At 43.5% G+C, this 21,071-nt stretch overlaps 1 protein-coding gene across 3 annotated transcripts in view; it reads left to right on the top strand.

Annotated features, from left to right (window-relative positions):
* Positions 1 to 21,071, top strand: part of SPTBN1 (spectrin beta, non-erythrocytic 1) — a 186,761-nt gene that overhangs the window by 120,782 nt on the left and 44,908 nt on the right. For all 3 annotated transcript variants that reach the window (XM_046660546.1, XM_046660547.1, XM_046660548.1), the window contains 7 exons: positions 9,035 to 9,208; positions 13,113 to 13,204; positions 14,459 to 14,539; positions 14,928 to 15,043; positions 18,302 to 18,414; positions 19,202 to 19,389; positions 20,425 to 20,542. In XM_046660546.1, coding sequence (XP_046516502.1) covers positions 9,035 to 9,208; positions 13,113 to 13,204; positions 14,459 to 14,539; positions 14,928 to 15,043; positions 18,302 to 18,414; positions 19,202 to 19,389; positions 20,425 to 20,542 — 882 coding nt within the window. The remainder of the gene's footprint in view (positions 1 to 9,034; positions 9,209 to 13,112; positions 13,205 to 14,458; positions 14,540 to 14,927; positions 15,044 to 18,301; positions 18,415 to 19,201; positions 19,390 to 20,424; positions 20,543 to 21,071) is intronic.

Genomic DNA, 21,071 nt, shown 5'->3' with positions numbered 1-21,071 from the left:
CGGTAACCCAGAGACCTAGGAGAGCAGGGATGGGGAAGAACATAGGATGGCCGCGTCTCCAACCTCTCAGGCAGTCAGTGTCAGAAACTGTTTGGCAATGACATACCACTTTGTAAAACCTCAAGTGCCTTGACTTCTTTTATTATCCATTCCTCTCAGCCAACCCTGATTATAGGTTGGGCAGTCTGATTAATCTTCTCATTCCAAAAATAAGGATACCATAGATAGAGTGAACTAAAAGTTCTTGTTCATTTGAACTGGAGATTTTCAGCCTGTTTGGCCCTGTGGTTTGTTTGGTTCATGGAACTTTCTGGAAGGACCACAAACCACTCTCTCCTGTTGGCTGCAGAGGCAGCAGGGACTCAAGTTAGAGACTCTTTCTGAAGGAGACACCTCCTTGGAGGCTTGCCCCAAAGGATCCTGGCATATTCAGATTCCAAAACTAATGAGATGGTTAGAGCTTCCAGGCCTGGGTAAATTAATGTCCACAACTCAGTGTGTATCATCAGATAACATTCAGTCGGCGCTGGGCTTTCTGCACCAGTGATCCAAAACCCTGGGTAACATAAACATTTGCACTCCATCTGGAGCTGTGTCTCAGTCGGCATTTTAGCCCTAGCATTTACCACCAGCTTGGCAGTAAGGTAGTAGATAAATGTTTGAGGGACTAGAGTATCTAAGTTTACTTTATTAATAGATTCTTGGAGCCAGTTCATCCCCCTTTACAGAGGAGGAAATTTGATTTTTACTGAGTGAAATTCAAACAAACATTAGTTTAATGATCCAGAGAATTCCACCTTAACCCCATCCTGCATTTTGGCTCAATAAATTTGAGTTAAATTTGGGCCGGTTTTAGGTAGGCATTTGGGTTATCAAGACACTTGATTCTGATGTACTGGAGAACATTGGAGGGCAGAAATCCCCATCTCTGGTCCTGGCTAGGGCAGGATCCATGTCTGGAAGTGTCCCTTTCTTTGCCTCAGGTATGTCCACTCATGGAGCGATGAGGACGCTCTGAAACTGAGCCAGGAAGCTGTTGCTAATTGGGATTGGGTTGATGACAAAGAAGATCATTCCTTTCCAGTATCTTACTCTGAAATTACTATGGCCTGGAACCCTTTATAAAGGTCTCGCTTTAAATTTCCCAAGAAAAATATAGACCCACCCTTGGCTTAAGCATCAGTTGAGCAGGTAAAAGTGGTGAGCACAGAACCTGTGCTGGTCACTTTGTCATTGGGCCCAGATCCCAGGGCCAAATTAGAACAGGTCTTGAGAGATGAAGGTTTATCCCACAGCATCTCTGACATTTGCAGAGAGTGGGGTCTCTGGCATAAAATCATCAGGCCTGGACTTTGGTGGTGAAGTGGAGCCCACAGGTCATAACCCAGTTTCGAAGCTTGCTTTACCTATCCCTTCCCTTTGTGGGCCTCAGCAGTGAAGAATGGTTGTTAGTAAGATGGCCACTTTTCTGCTTTGCTCCTGCCAGACTGAACCCTTACCTCAGAGCAAGAGAGGACAAGGTTTTCTGAACACTCTGCCCTTGCCATTTCCAATCGAAGGCTACCACTGGTTTTTGCTTGCTGGTTGTTTTCCTGATATTCTGTCTTCTTACTCAATTAATCAGTCTCAAAGAAGAGAGAGCAACAACAAAAATGGAATTTTTTTTGTCACCATTAATTTCAAAACAGGCTGAGCTAGGTGAAGACAGATTTACCATGAGTTTTGTTAAGCCTTAAATCCATGTTGAACTACTCTGAGTTTTACATAAAGCCTTTTTTAGGACTGTACCGACCTGTATTGTTGAAATGGAGTTTTGTGGACTGACCACAGAACCTATCTGTTGTTTGTAATATCATTTGTGTGGGAGAATTTACTTTTATTCTAAACAACCAGCACAGAAGAACGCCCTCCTTAAATTGCAGTCTAGTTGCACAAATGCGAAAAGTGAATTAATAGTAATAGCTACCATATGATAAAGTACCGAATGAATGGCCCCAAAGCCCTAGAGTTCAGAAGAGGAAACAAACCTTCTGGGTGGGGGGTCAAGAAAGCTTAGTTATTGAGTAGGGTTCCAGCTGGACCTAGGAGGGGAGGTTCAGATGTGGATAGCCAGAGAATATCGCGGTTGAGTGTCAGCTGTGAGGAAGAGTGAAGGGAGCATTGTAGGCATCAGGCAGGAACTGGTCTAGGGAAAGCATCCTGGCTAAACTGGAGTTTGTCTCTGGAAGGAGTGATGATGGTAACTTCAGTGTGTATCGCTCTTAGTGTTTACTGTCACACATATTACCTCGTTTATTTCTCACAGTCTCATAAGGTGGACAACTCATGTTTTATAGAAGAAACAGGCAGAGTGGCTGAGGTCTTGCTTAAGGCTGGTATCGCTGGTCTAAGTGGACACCAGCCCACTTTCTGTCTTTTGGTCTCTTTCCTTCCCAATGAGCCCTGCTAAAGGAGAAAATGCTCCTTGGGATTGGATCCCAAGCAGTGAGCAGATAGGCAGGAGTTAATGGAACACAGTACATTATTCCCTGATTAATTTTAATTGGGCAAAAATTGTTTATACTCTTCTTAAAGTTCAAAGTTTGATGTGTAGGAAGGCATTTGGCTATATATCATATTAGAGGAGATTTCAGAATTAGTGCTTCCCCTCCTACCCTCTGTATTAAGTAGAGGCATTTATGTGTCTGTGCGTGTGTGTATTGAAAATCTATTTTTGGTTAAAAGACAAAAACATAAGCAAGTGTCCAGGTCACCGGTATACTGAGACCAGGTAGTCCTTTCTCTGTTTCCTCTTCTCCTGAACAAGAGATCAGTAGGCACCTTGGAATTCACCATGCATGCTAGTGAGCCTTCGACCCTCCAACACATGGATTGTGTTTTATAGCTGAAAGTGACTTTAGTGGGCATTAAGTTAGATCCCTTGATTTTTATAGGTGCTGTAACTGAGAGAGTAAGCAGCTGGTAGGGCCATGCAACTGGTGTGTGCCAGATCTAGGCCTACAGTCAGTCTCTCCCGGTTCCCAGGGCTGGTGCTCTGTCCACCGTGCAAACCTTGGAGAGCTGTTGTCTCAGGTGGCTTCAAGGTGACTTTGGACACCGATGGAGGAAATCGGAGGGAGCAGGGTTACCAGCCCCCGGGGACATCCCAAACACCGTATCAGGAATCCTCCCTTATGTCTTTCTCTTCTATTCGAAGAGGCCAGATCAGCTCCAGGAAACAATTGTTTTCTCTTTTTCATATCTAGGCTCTGACAGAAACCCTGCCATTGTGATTATTCCATAGTTCTGCAAATCCTGAGGCCCTGCAGGGTGTAATTGTCCCAAACTCAAGGTTGGGTGGGCACTTGGGGCAGAGCGGTGGACCTGGGCTCCAGCTCCTTCCTTCCTTTCTAAGGGCACTGGGTTCACTCAGGCAAGTTTGCCCAAGGCCACACTGCTTCTCAGAGGCAGGGCTTGAACTAGCCGCTCTAATGAGCAATTAGAATTCTGTCGTCAGATGCTAGGGGTAGTTATTTAGCCCAATAATTCCCACTCCGCCTTTGGAGTCAGAATGAAGATGAGTCTGGAGCGACGCCTGGGATGCAGCTGTACTTGATATGGATTTGGGACTCAAAGGGACAGAAGGGACCTTGGGAAAGGGAAACAGGACAAGCGCCTGCAAAACACAGGAACACGAGCCATGGTGTGAGAAGAGCAGGGAAGCTTGTTAAAATGATTTAAAGGAGGATCAGTAAAAATAGGCACTTCCTCAGAGGAATTGCCTTTCTGCCTGCAGAGCACCCTTGTTTCTGAGTCACATGTGAGTCTGATATTGATCCTTGTCTCCACATTAATGGCGTTTCAAACTGCCCCATCAGAAAGGACACACAGGACAGAAATGCCCGTGTTGCCGTGAGAACGAACCTGTGTCATACTAGGAATTTGACAATAATTAATGGAGGCAAGACAGGGAATGCTCCCTTTTTTGGCAGAATTAGCCACTCTTTGGGTGAGGCTTAAGAAAGTGTTTATTACTGAGAGACACACCCCCTCCCCCTCACTCCATTGTGTTTAGTTTTCTCCATTGTTATCTCTTCTTCCTTTTGGGAAGATGGAAGTTTAGTAATATAAAAATAGCTCTTTAAAAAAATGGAAACTATCAGCCAGATGGGAACTAAGTCTCCTTATTTCCTGCCACTCTTGGTCCTTGGTGTGGCATAAAGAGAATGAGCTTTGGAATCTGGACCCACTGCATACTAGCCAGCTGCATGGCTTATTTCATCTCTCTAAACCAGTTCTCATCTGGAAAATGACAGTAATAATAATTATTGTTATTCAGTGTTATTGTGAGGATTAAATGTGGTAACAAATAAACCACTGAATAGAGAGCTTAACAGAGTTAGTTGCGCAGTAAATGGCAGCTAAGAATTTTTAGACCTTGGAAGCTGTGCAGTTTGTGTGACCAACGTGTTTCATTGTATAACTCTGTGAGGTCATTAACATTTCTTTCTTTCTTTCTTTCTTTCTTTCTTTCTTTCTTTCTTTCTTTTTTTTGAGGAAGACTAGCCCTGAGCTAACATCTGCCAATCCTCCTCTTTTTGCTGAGGAAGACTGGCCCTGAGCTAACATCCATGCCCATCTTCCTCTGCTTTATATGTAGGGTGCCTACCACAGCATGGCTTGCCAACTGGTGCCATGTCCGCAACCGGGATTCGAACCGGTGAACCCCAGGCCGCTGAAGCGGAATGTGGGCACTTAACCACTGCACCACCAGGCCGGCCCCTCATTCACATTTCCTAAAATTAATTTCCTGTAGTTATGTCCCCCTAGACTTGCCCAAGTATTGTGCTTACAATGTTGTAGAAGCCCTCTTGGAGGCAAATAGAGCACAAGACTTGGGAGTGGAATAACTGAGTCTCAGTCTTGTCACTCCCCCTCGTGTTGTGCCTCAAGTACATCATCTAACCTCACCGGGTCTTGTTTATTCCTTCCGTTTAAAGTGGGCTCAAATGCCACTGAAGATGAATGAGCTTCAACTAAGATGAAATGTGTGAAAATGTTTTGGAAAACGTAAGGTATAGTGAGGCAGTGAAGCAAATCTCCTAATAACTTGTACTGTGCAGTAGTCAGACTAGTTTGAATTACTAGCTACACAGCAGAAAAATATTATTTAGAATATCTCTGTAAATCATGCTTTTCAGACTTGTTTTCTACTAAGCTTTGGATTGTAGAGTTCTTGCTATGTATAGAAGCTCCAGGTTGTCAAAGTTTGGGTATTTTCCACACCCGTCCCCTCCCTCATCTCATCTCACCTCTCTCCAGCCAGCCACATTTTTCTCAACCACGTTTTCTCCTCATTCCAGTTCAGAATTTAATTTAGGGTGTCAGGATGAGAAGAGTAGTAGTATCCTCACTATTTGGGGGCACATTTTCTTCTGGTTTTAAATTTGCCTTTCAACTGGTATATATCAACTTTTCTCACTCTTAGTGGAAGAGTTCTATCTAGAACCTAAACATTTCCCATTGTCTGTAGAGGTGAGTTATTTCTACACAGTTCAAAGCCCAAGTGGCCTAGGGAGATGGGCGTCCTCTTTTTTGTCTTAAGTAGAATTGTTGGGAGGAAAGTACTTGGGGTGCCCTTTGCTGGTAGAGACACTTTGTGGGTTTGCGGATGCCATAATGATTAGTTTACCATTTCATTTATGTAGTGGCCCTTTGAGATAATTACTGATATTATCCCCATTTTATGGATAAACTGTTGATAAGTAAGACATTGATTTGCTGGAAAGTGGGGAAATTGTAACTCGAATGTAGGCGTTTTAACATTGGAATCATTATCTTCTATACCAGGTTGCCTAACAGAAGCATGTTGTGTAGATCTGGTTTTCTCATCTTTGATGTTTTAAAAGATATAAAGGCCAGGAGCAGTAGGAAAGTTAAAAAAATAACAACAGAACACTTAGGGAGAGAAAAGCAGAGCATCACCATCTCCTCCCCACCAAATCTTGGTTTGATTTTGGGAGAATTGCAAGAAAAAAGAAATGGGACAATCTTCTAAAAGTTTTCCATTTCCTCTGACTTTTGGAAATTGGTGAAGTTTGCTCTTTAACCATTTAGACATGGGAGGGTTTTATTTCAGTTCCTTCCTTTGTCTCCTGCACTATTAAATCTGATGGACTTGAGTTGCATCTGAGTCTGGAGTGATCCATCCTTAGCTCATCTGGCATGGCCAGTCAGCATCAACATGGGGTCCCTGGGAAGTGGTATTAGTCTTCCCCAACCTGCAGGAGAGTGTTTGGACCCCAATCACAATCCTTCCTCACCCACACTCTTGCACCCCACATTCGTGTAGAAACACAGACACATCCTGCAGAGATTATGTAGAGAGAATAGAGGCTGGGAATGTCTCGTGTGTGAGAGATCAAATCTTTCAAGATAAAATCCGGAAGAACAGTGGTTATGCCTGATGGAGCCCCCAATCTAGTCCTTGTTCGCCTCTTCCTTAGCTCCTTCTAATTCCATCCACACTGTTCCTCTCACCCTCAATTAGGAAACAACCTTTTCTGTCCTCTTGGGGGGCAGATTTGGGAGAAGGTCTGCTCTAGTGGGAGAATGCTTTGTCCTTCTTGCTCTGCAGTTCTCGGCATGAGGACATTTTCTTTGTGATTGAAACAGCACAAGTAGGTGGACCACTGTCTCACTCATCAGGGGCACAGTCCTTGAAAAGAGATGAGAGGAAAAGGCCTCTGAACAGCAAAGTGTCAGAAGCCTCTATACCAGAATTCACACACCTTCTTAGAGGCAGTTAACCCCCTTCCCTCAATTTTGAACAAAGTTTTAATCAGGACCTTCATTCAGTCCAGAGCCACCTGGGTTTGAGAAGAACACAGGGCTTCTGGGAATGGTCACTTTGTCAGCTATGAGAACTGAGTCCTGATCCGGAGTAGATCAGGAGAACTGAAAGTGTACATCTGAGAACCAGACGCAGAGTTCTGTGACTTCTTACTCGAGGGGCAGTAGTAGGTGTACCTCCTTTGTCAGGGACACCACTGGTTCTACACGCATCTCTCTATCTGAGGGGAGGAGCAGAATGAGGTGCAGTGAGGTGGCCAACCCGAGGGGGCTGTCTGGTGTACTTTTGAAGGAGAGAGGACCAATGTCGGCCTCAAACCACGTCTATGGACTCAGTCACAGAATTTTATACTGAGCCCACCTGTTAATATTTTATGTCTAACCTCTTACCTCGTTAGATTGTTTGATTTTGATGTAATGTTATTATTTGACATAACATAACAAATCCTAACATTACCTACATGCCTGAAATAAATTAATTGTGAAGTTTCTGAAGAGAAAATGCCTTTAGGAGGTGGAGTGAAGGAACGCTGTCCTAATAGTGTGAAAACCTTGACTTACGTGAGACGTTTCTTTTTCCATTGCTATTATTTGAAAATAGAATCTGCCACTTGTGCTAAGGCCTCTGCTTGTAGGCTTATTTCCTCAGGGTCAAAGCACATTCTTCTGTGTTCGCTAATCCTTTTTGTAGGAGAAGAGAAAGTCAAGAAACAAATAGTATAATCTGATTCTGGACAGACTTTAAATGGCCGCCGATTGCCCAAGTTATCTTCACTTCAGATGTTTTCCATCTAGTAAATAACTGAGGGTCTCAGCTACAGAGGGGAAAGTGGGAAACAGGCGAAACATTACCGGAGGACCAGCTACCACCCTTACTTGGGTGTGCCTAGGTGGCTGTCTTTTCCCTGCGCGCCGGCTCACATGGCACCCACCGTGCCCAGCCCCTGCTCAGGCGTTCAGTTCACTATGTGCTGACCTTGTGCTCTGAACTGAACCAGAGGCCACCGAGAATATAGCAGAAGTGTTAAGCATCATCCCTGCTCTCAAGAAGCCACTAGTCTCGTTGGAAGTAATAAGAGCAGTACATAAAACAACAGCAAAAATAAGAGATTATGATTAGTTCCTGAACTCTGTGGTCCAGACCATAAATGTGTTGAGTTTGGGGGAAAGGGGGACCTGTGAGGACTGGAATGGCTGGAAATGTTCCTAGAAGGAAAGGTGTGCCTTGACCTGAGCCATGAAAGGTGGGTGGGTATGCTGAGATGGCCAAGGAGACTCTGGGGAGGTAGGACGGCTGCCACCAAGTCAGCCTAGCCCACTCCATTCTTCTGGCCAGCAGGGTGTGAACACCCAGTGGTGTCTTCATGAAATGGTGAGGTCATCCTGAAGTGCAGCCTCTGCTAGAGAGGGAATGATGGGAAATAGGGGGAGACGGGTGGGAAGGATGGACCTGGTGGTGGAGAGCATGAGCTTGCGCATGACACACTAGATAATAGAGATCCATTGAAAATTTTGTGTGTGTACATATATTATTTATTTGCCTATCTTTTGATTTTTTTATTTAAAATGTTTACCTTCCAAGGGCCTTTTTTGGATTTTGATATACTGGGTAAAAGTAAGAAATGTTCAGGATACTAAAATTAGACTATTACCATATTTTTTTCCTTTATTCTGAGTAAAATCACACCTTTTTACTCAAATGTGCCCCCATCACCCTCACAAAACCACTGCTTGGTGGTGGGTCCCCTTTTATCATTTTGAGCCAGCCTTAGGAACCGACCCAAACCAGCAGATGGCAAACCTATTTTTATGTTTGAAGTAGTCAGGAAATCCTCAGAGGTGTTTTGGCATGTATCTGCAAAAAATTGTATTGATGGCAGCAGTAGCTCTGAAATTCTTTATGAAAATTGAATTTCTTTTTCTCTAAACTTTCAGCTTCTGTGCTCATTTGTAAATTATGCGGCTTCCGTGATTAAACAGACCTCTAAAGAGTGATCGGTTACCATCTCTTAAGTAAACTTTTCTCAGGTTGTTAGATAAATGCTGTCCTTGGACCGAATGAGCACACAGGTTTTCAAATGTTTTGGTTTGAGTAGGAGAGTGCTGCACGAACGGGCATGTGTAAACTCTCTAGGCAGTAGCTCTGAGCCTGCATCTGCCCTGTTGGATGATCTATTTCCACCTTCTGCTCACTCATTTTTAGCCTAAACCCACCAAGGGACGAATGCGCATCCACTGTCTGGAGAATGTGGACAAGGCCCTTCAGTTCCTGAAAGAGCAGAGAGTCCATCTTGAGAACATGGGGTCACATGACATCGTGGATGGGAACCACCGGCTCACCCTTGGGCTCATCTGGACCATCATCCTGCGCTTCCAGGTAAAGGACTTGGCCTGGGGATTAGGCCTTCCTCCCAGGTATGAGCATCTTTGTGAAACTGGCTTCCTCATTCTGGAGGGAACAGGAAGAAGACCAGGTTGAATGGATCTCAGAGTCAGGTGTGTGGAGTGGTGTATCACATCCAGCTGCCGTGTAGGCACGTGGCAGTGACCGCATCCTCCTGCAGTTTTGCTAGCCCCTGAAAGTCTTGGCTCCCCTGTCAGATGAGGGGGTTTCTGGGCTGCATTCCTGCCCACCACTTAACTGCTACCTACTCTAAATGCCTGGTCTCTGCCGCTCGGCTTTCAGGAACCAAGGTAAAAGGATGTGGTTGATGCTAGTTTACTATCACAAGACCGTCTGAACGTCACCAGATGGTGGCACCTGTTGTAGAATATTTTTAGGAGAAACTGTTTAGTATCATGACACGTATTTGGGTTCCGTTTTCACCTTCTCCACATTGTCCTTTGGATGTGAAGAAGCAGTTTTTAGAGGGAAAATGCAAAAGCTTTATGCTTGTTTGAGTTGATGATTTTATGGTTTGTTATACTCGAGGGGGGGTTCTACATATAGAAGCACCCTAAGCTGGAAAGAACTCTTAAGGTCATTTTGTCCGGTTCCCTCACTCTGTGAGGAAAGGGAGGCACCTTGCCCAGGATCACACAGCCAGTCATGCTGCAGTGCATGCCTCTGACTCCTTAGGAGAGAGGCTCAGCATTTCATGACTGTGAAGTACCTCCAACCTGCTTACTTTCTCCAGGCACGTGCTTGGTGTTCATGCATTTCAATTAAAATTTGAAAGGCAGGAAACACTTCTTAATATAACATCACATTACTCTGCAAACACATGACCCAACAGTTCCATCTTCTTCGTGGCTGTGTTCTCTGTGCCTTTCCTTCCTGTTCTGCCGTTTTGATAAAGTCTGATTTTTCTGGGTAAGTAAGGATCTCACCAAAAAGGGGCAAAAACAGAAGTCAAATTATAGCTCTCTGATTTCTTATTAAAACTCTGAAATCAGCCTATAACATCCTTCACCTTCTTGCTTCCCCTGGGATTGGGCTTAAGTTTACAGCATTCTGGGTGGGGGTGTGTGTGTGTGGGTGGAAACGGGAGGGAGCTAAAACAGAGCCATACCAAGAAATGGCTCCCTGAATGGGGGATTCTCAAGCCTGGTGACCCATCTGACCCCATCTGACTCCTTTGGGAAAGCTTTTTTTACTAATTCAGATTTCCTGGTCCCAGCCCCAGTGATTCAGATTAAGTAAGTGTGAGGAAGGGAACCACTGTTGGAGATGACATCATTAGTAGAGTTAATTACAACAATCAAGGACTTTATTTTGCAAAGAGAACGCTTATGTAGGTTTCTGTCGTTTAGTTCCAGAATGATTTGAAACTGGAGTGAATACCATTCAATCACTAATTATTGCTGTTGGGTCCTAGGCCAGTAGAGGTGAAATTAGCAGTACACTCTTTGCCTTACCTCAATTTTGTAGAGTAAAAAAAGCTCTATTTCTACTGCTTTGGGCCTGTAGTAATTAGAGCGTGGAAGGGCGTCCTGATTGTGGCCTCTCTTGACAGCGGGTCAATGCCCGTGTCGGTGAGCTGGCACAGACAGTCCTTTCCAGGATTCTCGGCTGGATTGAGTCCTTGACTAATTAGCTTCCTGCCAGCTTGCCTTTTTCTGTACTTGAACCTTAAGTAAATACTGCTATGTACTTTCACCCTTTCCTTTAAGGCAAGAAATGAAGGCTGCTGATGTCACTGTATGGCCTGTAGTGTTGGTGTCTTACATGACCCAGCTTCCTCCAGCAGCTTTATTAATACATCACCCATTCCACAAATGTGTATTGATTCCACATTAGCCAAGGCCTAGCTCACATTCTGCCTCCTGTGTGAGGCTTCCCCATGTATCTACAAAGATCTTTCTTTCTCTGCAGCTCCTGGATATACAGCCTTGTCTTATGTTGCCAGAATGTGTGTGTGTGTGTGTGTGTGTGTGTGTATGTCCGTGTGTGTCTGTCCCCAGAGCTCCCAGGATGTGGCCTGCCCTGTATGTGTGTAGCAGGTATCCATTAAATACTGATGATGACACAGGTTTTATGCTGCTCTCCCTTTAGAAGAGAGTAAAAGACGGTGTCAGAAACTGGAATGAAAGTCTTCGAGTTTGCCTCATCTACATAGGGAGTTGTCTTCATTTCAGAAGGGTAGACTTTGTTTCTAGAGGAACAAGTCTGGAAACAGATTCCCCTCATGCAGACGCTTAAGAAAACCGACAGAGGTTAATGTGTAATGTTCCACCTGCCTTTTCGGGTGAGTCAGTCAGACCGAATGAATGAGGGTTAGTCTTTCACATTTACTTTCTGCACATGAGCTAATGAGCCTAGTAATAGAATTTGGAGTTTATGCAAACTGAAACTTCACATACTTACCATAGTTAAAAATGGCGACTTTTTTTATAAGTGTAATTATTTCAACTTCTAGGTGTTTTTCCTAGTTAAAAATTTCTGACTTTTTAATCTTATATATATATATTTTATCCCATTCCTATCTCTTTTTCAAAAAGAATCCTTTGGTGTGTTTCCAGACTAAATGGAAAGACCTTTGACATGGGCCGGGGCAAGGAAGCTTGGAATGGTTTGAGCTGAAAAATGATGGATGACCTCCTAGGCCAACACCATTTACCCCCAACCCCTATCCCACGTTTTATTATTATAGGCAAGAAACCAAAGAAAAAAGGGTATTTAGAGCATTTGTCTAACATCACGTAACTGGTAGGCAGCACCTAATCCAAAGAGCTAACATTTGTGGGTCCTTACTGTGAGCTCAGCACTTCATGTTCTTTGTTCATTGAAGTACACAGCAGCGCTGTGAGATAGCCGCTGTGATGGTGTCCATTCCTCAGATGGGAAGCTGAGGAATTTGCCTAAGGACTACAGTAGGTGGTGGAGCCTGGATTTGGATTCAGACTCAAGTAGACTGACTTTGGTGCCAATAGACCAGGCTCTGTGTGTAATGTTGAAAGTATGCTGCCTGTGAGTGGCTTATGATTGCAGACTCTCATTCTGTTGGAGTTGCTATAACAGAATGCTAAAACAGCCACAGACTGGGTAACTTATGAACAATAGAAATTTATTTCTCACGGTTCTAGAGGCTGTAAGTCTGAGATCAAGGTGCCAGTATGGTCAGGGTTGCAGATTTCTTGTTGTATCCTCATTTGGTGGAAGGTGCTAGGGATTTCTCTGGAGCCTCTTTTGTAAGGCACTAATCCCATTCATGAGGGTTCCACCCTCATGACCTAATCATCTCCCAAAGGCTCCACCTACTAATGCCATCACCTTTGGGGATTAGGATTTCAACATAAGAATTTGGAGGGGATACAAACATTCAGACCAGAACACAGATCATGGAAGCGCAGCATTTAAGTGCACACTTTCTGAGAGTTTGGGTCAGCTTTCAGGCGGTGGTGCATATGCTGTCCTCATCTATGAAGAACACACCATGGTGTGAATAATGTTTGGTTATGAAAAACTGAACTTCCTGTTTTTCTGGGGTCTAATGAGGTTCAAGATGTAACATGTGAAGCACCGTGCTAGCTTATAGTTGGAAAGATGGGCTATCTTAGGGGTAGACGTGACCCCTAATAAGTGCTGGGAAGTCATACAGGTAACTTGTTTTCACTGCCATCTCATCTCTGTGCAAAGTGGAAAACCTAGTTCATTGGGGTTTCTATGAGGTGAACCCTGGCTTTAGAAAGCACTTTTCATTGATGCTAAGAGTAGATGGTTTGCAGGGCTGGGCTTTGATCTAAAGTTTACTCTTTATGTATATGCAGACCTGTTATTCTATGGCTGTTGTTAGGCAGCTGACCCATCTATTTGTCTAATATTTCTTTATAAATCTTAGATCCAAGATATCAGTGTGGAAACTGAAGACAATAAAGAGAAGAAATCTGCCAAGGATGCATTGCTGTTGTGGTGCCAGATGAAGACAGCTGGGTGAGTGTGAACTCAAAGAGGATCAGGGGCCACTTCTCCCAGGACTGAGTTCCCCTGTAGTCATCACTTACAAGGTGTTGACAAGTATCTCTTCCGCTGCCTCCACTGAGAAGTTGTGTTAACTCATAAGCAGTTGATAGGCTGACATTTCAGCTAACTCTCACAACGAAGAGATCTGATTTATGTTCTGGACCTGTCATCTCCACAATTGGTTTCTCCCTCTTTATTAATGAAGCTCCAGAGAGCAGTGGATCTTGAATCTTAAAACCCTGAAACCCTATTTAGGAATCACATCCATGATGCTTAAAAAACAGTTGTGGGTTTTCTCCTCCATTTAAGTTTTGCTGCTTTGGGGAGCTTCATGCAGTAAACTCAAGAGTAATCTTGATACATTGTCTGTCTCAGTTTTCCTTCCTTTTATTCTTTCATTGAAATTTTAGTAAAGATATTTTTTTAGAGAACTGCATCTTTTTTGTTGCTCGCTGAAATTGTCGCAGCGCATGGGTACTTATGGAGAACCGGTGTTGTACCAGGTTAATTAGAGAGTTACTGTGGGAGCTACCTGGAGGACGGATAGAACAGTAATGGACATGACGAGTCAGTGATAAATATGGGAACCACAAGAGCACATGGCTCTAATGAGGGGATCAGGTTATGAATGAACCTTTAATCAAACACAGATCCAAAGTTGTTAATAATCAATATGGTGTCAGCTTGTTGATTTAGGGGTAAGTGTCAAACACAGAGCAGTTTTTCAGGGAGGTACTTAATTTACAAAACTATATCCAATTTAGTGATATAAGGAGGAAAGAAAGCTGAGTGTCACATGTGGGTACTCCAGGCTGCTTCCTCTCTTAAAGTAATGTTTGAATTCAGATCTCAGTGACTACAGGGTCCTGCTGTCTTTCTTGGTAGTAGAAAGCAGGTGGAGGCAAAGAGACCTCAGTGGTGTCTAGGTTGTGGTTGCTTTTTCCCCACTAGGTTGTGGTGTTTCAAATTTAGGACACACTGCACATCTTTTGTCAGATTGAATTACCAAGAAAGAAAAGCCATGTGGTTGTATATTTTATTTTTATCTTACAGCAAGCTCAAGTTGATGCAATATTTGCTCTGACTTGATTGTCCTTATTGTTATTCACTGCCTCAGTGTTTTACAGAGCTTACAAACTTTTTTTTAAAACACTGCATTTAGCAAAAGAATATACCTTGATTTGGTAATGCTGTTTCTTTTCTCTTGTGCTTTGTCTTTGGCAGGTACCCCAACGTCAACATTCACAATTTCACCACCAGCTGGAGGGACGGCATGGCCTTCAATGCACTGATACACAAACACCGGTAAGTCCTGAGAGATCAGGCTCACAGTTTTGGGATAGAATGTTGACATCCTTCTGTCACAGATCTGGGTGACTCGTGATCTCATATCCGTTGCCTTAGATATTGCAGCATGGTGGAACTTCCTGCATTCCACGTGAGGAAAGTGTGAGAGAATATGTAAATTCTCCCAAACAAAACAAACAAGTGCGCCCAGTATCTTCAGTTCTCTGATAAACTTTGAAGTGTTTATTCAAAAATCAGATTTCATTGTTTGATGATTAAATGATCATAGAGTTTTACTTCAGTAAGCGGTGATTTTAATGCTTGTGGAGTAATAATCATGTCTCGTTGGTCATATGATTTGTTTTCAAGCCATGGTTTTTGTTCTGTCCACCATTGTTCTACATAGGCCTGACCTGATAGATTTTGACAAACTAAAGAAATCCAATGCACACTACAATCTGCAGAATGCATTTAACCTGGCAGAGCAACACCTTGGCCTCACTAAACTGTTGGACCCTGAAGGTAAGGACTTGAGGGATAAAGGGTGGGACCTTTAGCATAGAGGGGTTAATATAAAAGTCTTTTTATTGGGTTATTTTATATATACAGTGTGCTCTGGGAATTGTCAGAGGAAGAGGAGCTTAATTTTGGTGTGGGAATTACTTGAGGATTTGCGCAAAGGATTACATTTGAAAAGGCCTTGAAAAATGAGTATGATTTAAACACGTTCTGAAGGAAAGAGCGTGCTAGGCAGAGGGACTTAATTGTATGAGCAAAGGTGCAGAACCAGGAATGAGGAAGGCATGGTTGGGGACTAAAGGGTCATTGGGAGTAGTGTTTAGAGTAATAATAGGAAACACCACTGGAAGGGTGGATGGGGGCCCAACAGGTTAAAATTTTTAGAAGTTATTGAGCAGGCAGTGGGGAGTCATTGAAAGTTCCTAGCACCTGTACTCAAGGAAGAGAGACTGGCACAGGGTCTCAGTGACTGCTTGTTGACTGACATTCATCCCAAGGTGGCAAGCATGTGGTGTGGAATGGGTGGAGACTGGGGACAGGGGCCTTGTTAGAAGGCTGTGCAGTGTTTTCTTGTCAGCAAGTAAGATTTCAAACAAGGAACGTGCTTCAGGAAAGTGAACGTGTGGCTGGAAGAAGGAATATCCCTCAGAGGCCCTTCTTAGGGCTGGCTGCTTGGAGGCCAGCACCCCATTCTCTGCATGGAACTGATCTCTCTCTGCTCTCTGGGTTGCACAGGCCCCCAAAGACTGGCTGCAGGTGACATGGAGCTGACCTGTGTGGGACAGTCCCACAGCTGTAGCTCCCTTGCTTAACAAAATTCTAATTTTAGTCTTCATTTTAGCAGGAGCTATCATAGGCACTTTAATTTTGAGAGGCATTTAAAATATAAGAGGATTTGTTTGTAATGCTGGAGCTTTTTAGATCCTTTCAGCTGTGAGCAGATATTAGAGAGAGAAAACTGTGTGAGTGGAAGTTTAAAGTTCTTATAAATATGGAACAGGAAGTTTTAACTCCTCAAGGGCAGATAGAGGTCGTGTGGCTGCCAAGCAGGCTCCTTGCTATTTTCCAATACATCAGATTCACTGATAGGTTCACTGCAGGAAGCTGAGATAAAATTATCTTTGTGCTAACCCATTAAATGATTTCTTAATATAAACAGAAAACTGAAATTCCCTGGGCTGTGATAAATCTCCATACTTAACCCCTACCTCACTGTGCGAAGGCATCCTTCTCAGCCTGAGCTGTTTCCGCTTTGATAAAGAACCGTTTTTCTTTTTCTATCACTATGACAAATGTTTTAAATAGCTTGCTCATTAGTTAATCTTTCTAGTCACTACCCAGTATGAAAAGGGGGTTGCTGTTCCTCACATCACAAGACAAGGAGCTAAAAAAGGCAGTGATGTCACTTATCCTGTGGGTTTGATCTTGACTGTTAGTTGTTGTCCAGTGTCCCAGAGAGCATCGGTTAAAACACACTTGTAGACAAGTTAAAAAACAAGAGTTTTTGCCTGCTCACACCTTCCTGGTTATGTCGACATTTTGTGCTTATTAAATGGCATACAAGACCGGCATTTTTTTCTGGCCTCCCTCCAATTCCTTCTCCTTGGGGCACACTTCCGTGGGACTGAACAGATGCAAGAGTTGGCCCCAGGGGCCCTGGAGTGAGAACAGTAGCTCTGGTTCTAACCCTCACTGCCACTGGCTGCCTCAGTGACACTGGGCAGGGAGCTTTCCAGCCCTGTGCCCTAGTGTTCTCATCCTTAAAATAAGAGAAATAATCTGACTCACACAGGGCTGCCAAGAGGATAGAAGGGAAGATACCTGTGTGAATGCATATTGAAAAACAGCCTGATCAATTAAGAGCCTTCCTGTGTGTTCTTTTCTCCATCTATCCCGAGTGGAGTATTTCACTGAATATTGTCAAACCTTGAGGACTTCTTCACTCATTTGTTCCCTCCCTCAGTAAATATTTATTGACCGCCCACTTTGTGCAAGACAAGATACTAGGAATTTGGGAGGTGGAGTGGCACAGGGCTTACCAGGATTCCTACCCTCAGGGACTTGGTCTTGTAAGGCAAATAAAATGTGCATAAATAATTATAGTACCTGGCAGAAAGTGGGCTGTGTGTCAGTATAAACAAAGTCCTTAAGGGAACAAAAGGGAGTGACAAAATTCTAGCTGTAGGGATCAGAACAGCTGTGTTGGAGTGGTAACTTTTCAGCTGGGCCTTGAAGGATTGGAAGAAAGTGATGGAGTGGGGAAGGCCATTTCAGGCAAAGGGAAGTTGTGAGGAAAGAGAAGGACTGTTGGGAATTGTAGGGCGTGTATGGAGAATGGAGAAAAGTCCAGTGTGGTTCAGATAGATAGTGTCTAAGAAGTAATAGGCTATAGAGTTAGAATTGTCTAGAACTGTGCTTGGCAGTTAGAAGAAGCCTGATGAATATTTAGTGGATGGATGGAAAGACGGGAAGGAAAGTTATGACAAACTCTAGAGGACTAAGGGGCTTACACTTTTATTTTTCAGACTGCAGGGCACTTTTCAGTAGTTTTGAACTGGAGAAAGTATGTTCACGACTGTGCTTCTGGAAGATCAACTAGGTGCAATGTATGAATGACTTGGGCAGTAGGGAGACCAAGTGAGGAACCCATTGCTTCTGGTCTGGTTATGTGACCATGAGAGTCTGAACCATAAGTGACAATACAGATTCCATAAATAGAATCAGCCAGACTCAGACTTGGCGACTAACTGGACGTGGATAGCAAGGAGATAAAAATGTCAAAAGACTGAATGACTGGAAAAAATTTTGGTGCCGTTGGTAGAATTAAGGACCCAGTACACACAAACCCAGTTTGGGGGTGGGAGTGGGCAGGGAGATGAACATGGTCTGTCTGGGTAGTAGCCACATTGCTAAAAATTCCACCCAAATTCTTACTGTGCTCTTCATTTCTCTGTAGTAGTTGTGCATATATTTTGTCTTCTTGGTGGCCAGGGATCCTCTGGAGAAAAGGGTCATGTCTCTTAGAACTTTTATATCCTTATTCCAATAGTAGAAGGTATTCATGAATATTCATATAATAAGTCAGTGAGATCCTCATTAGCCTTATAATTAATGCACTGATGACAGAACTCTCAAGTAGGAAAAATGCAGACACTGGCCTGTTCAGCGTGGAACAGTTGAACAGTTGTTCTGAGTTGTTCCTGCTGCCTGGGTGGCAGCACTGTGAGCAGAGTGCTGAACGACATCTTCTCTGGGTTACAGATATCAGTGTGGACCACCCTGATGAGAAGTCCATTATCACTTACGTGGTGACTTATTACCACTACTTCTCTAAGATGAAGGCCTTGGCTGTTGAAGGGAAACGAATTGGAAAGGTGAGCTCACACCAGTTTTACAGGTTGAGAGACGTAATTAAGTTTCGTGTCTCAATGTACTGCCGCTGAGCACCTTGTTCTCCCATGCACCCATAAATTTAGCCAGTAACAGTTTGTGGTGAACTCTCCAAATGACAGGGAAGTAGGCAGAAGCCTCTTCATCCCAAGGAATTAACAGGAGGTAGGAGTGGTGGCTAAAATATTTAGGAAGGGATTTGAGGGGAATCTCGGACCTGGAAACATCCCTCAACCTTACCAGAAAATTGGGTATTGAAAGTCTGATTGAGTTGGCTGATGTCATGGGCGTGAAATCCTACTTAGCACAGTTGAAAAGGCCTCAGTAGTATGCTTTTTAATTCTCATTTGGCTGATGTTCACCTGCCGTATATTTCAGAACACCTACACCAGACAACACTGTCTTCTCAATGCACTGGAATGGAAAATTCATGGTCATTCATGGGACAGGACCAAGCAAAGTAGAGCCCTTTTTGTTTCTCTAGGAATTTTGGAGCTTAGGCAGTAGGAGTCATTAAACCTTTTGCCTGGGGGTTGAGAGGTTACAGAACCAATTGCAGTTGAGTTAAAGCTGTCATTGCTCACAAATAATAGCCATAGTCTGAGTGCCTATTAACAAATGGTTCTTCGAGTTTAATATGCTCATGCCAAAGTAGCATAGAACCATTTCAAAGCCAGTCATTAAATGTGCACGTCCTCAGGTAGGGTTGCAATCAGGTGTTTCTTACATAGTGATACAATTTACGTTTCCATTTTTCTAACTTGTTTACAGGTGCTTGACAATGCTATTGAAACAGAAAAAATGATTGAAAAGTATGAATCACTTGCCTCTGACCTTTTGGAGTGGATTGAACAAACCATCATCATTTTGAACAATCGCAAATTTGCCAATTCACTGGTTGGGGTTCAACAACAGCTTCAGGCATTCAACACTTACCGCACTGTGGAGAAACCGCCCAAGTAAGACAGAGTGGAGCGCACGGCTATTGTTATGGGAAGAGAGATCACTGCAGCCCAGACCCCCATTTTCTGACGTGCATGATCCCATCTCTTAATGAATGCCTCTCACCAGTGGTCTGCTCTGCTCCTTTCCACCTGCTCCTGTGTGGCTGAGATTTATTAAAAGTCATGCCCTGAGTGAACCCTCTCCAGGAGATTGTGCCACTGATGCACGTGATACTTGAGGATCCTAAGAAGTGGTGCAGGTCCCCAGTCCCTTATCTTGTGTCTGTGTTTCAGAATTCCCTATTTTTTGGATTTTAAAAGTGTAGAGAGTGTGTAGGTTGTATTATTATAAGACTCCAGGTGAGGCTAAGGCAGTAACCCATAATCAGGCCCCCTAATATATCCAGCAGAACGTATAAATACTCACATTATGTTGGATAAAATCAGACAGTAAATAGTTTCGTATCAGTTCAGATCAGGTTTTGCTGCCCAGAAAAGCTTGATTTTTTTTTGCATCTTTTTAACACTCCTAATTGTTGAATAAGGATTGTGGACCTTATCTCTTACAGTAGTGCAAAAGTCATTCCTCCTTTTTCTGAAACTCAACTCAGTTGTGAGTTCCTTGCTAAGGTCTCTGAAAGCCATTGAAAGTTATATTAGGTAGTCATTGAATAATTCTTGTTGAATGCATTCAGCTGTGCTCTCAGAAGGACGTCAGTCCATCATCCAGGACTTAAGGTCTAAACTTCGAATGAGGTGGTTAATAAAGGGTGGTGTCATGTGCCCCAAATATAAATCTCAGTAACAACAACCAACCAACCACAAAAAAATTCCACAGTTGGGCACATTTTGAGGTCTGTAAAACCCAAAAACTAACCCACTGTGGTTACTCTAACATGCGTTTCACATAAATCAGACCAGAGATAAATGGCTTTTAAAATTGAGTGGCTCAGTGAAATGTTTTTTCTCTCCAGAAGCAAATGAATTTTTCCTCTTGAAGGAGAAAGAATACAATAACTAATGTTTATGGCTGTTTTTTCCTGTGCTTAGATTTACTGAGAAGGGGAACTTGGAAGTGCTGCTTTTCACTATTCAGAGCAAGATGAGGGCCAACAATCAGAAGGTGTACATGCCCCGGGAGGGGAAGCTCATCTCCGATATTAACAAGGTAAAACCGAGCTGTCTGGTCCTGTTTGGGCCCTGGCCCCCTGGAGGCTTCAGGTTCTATCCCTGGGTCTCGATTGCTAAGAGGGCAGGAGACTGAAAGGATCCACCCCTGCCTGCTGAACTGATAAGTGACAGCTGTTGCTCAAGTATTGCAGGGGGTCAAGTGAATACTTGTGGTAGGCTAGTCTGTTGGAGTCTGGGAGGCCAGGGGGGCAGTGGGGAACGGGGAGATGTTAGATTTTTATCAAGCAAGCCTTGGTTCATCCTACTTACCTTGTTACGTCTGTCCAAGGCAGTTGACTCAAACGTCTTTAAATTGCAGAAAGGAGAACTTGAAACCTTATTTCATGTATCTGGAATCTCTAGAGATTGGGGCTTAGGATTTTGGCTCCTTCCATCATCTGGCAAACGATTTCCATTATCATGCCTGTTATGTCTGCAATTATAGAATTTCACAGTGGGCATTATTTCCAAGTGGAAATTTGAAAAATCTAGAACTGTGGTCAGTTGTACACATTTAGATTCGTTTA

The sequence above is a fragment of the Equus quagga genome, chromosome 5, assembly GCF_021613505.1.
Source record: "Equus quagga isolate Etosha38 chromosome 5, UCLA_HA_Equagga_1.0, whole genome shotgun sequence".
In the NCBI taxonomy this organism is placed as follows: domain Eukaryota; kingdom Metazoa; phylum Chordata; class Mammalia; order Perissodactyla; family Equidae; genus Equus; species Equus quagga.
Note: the sequence above shows the minus strand (reverse complement) of the source record. Positions and strands in the feature narration are given on the sequence as shown.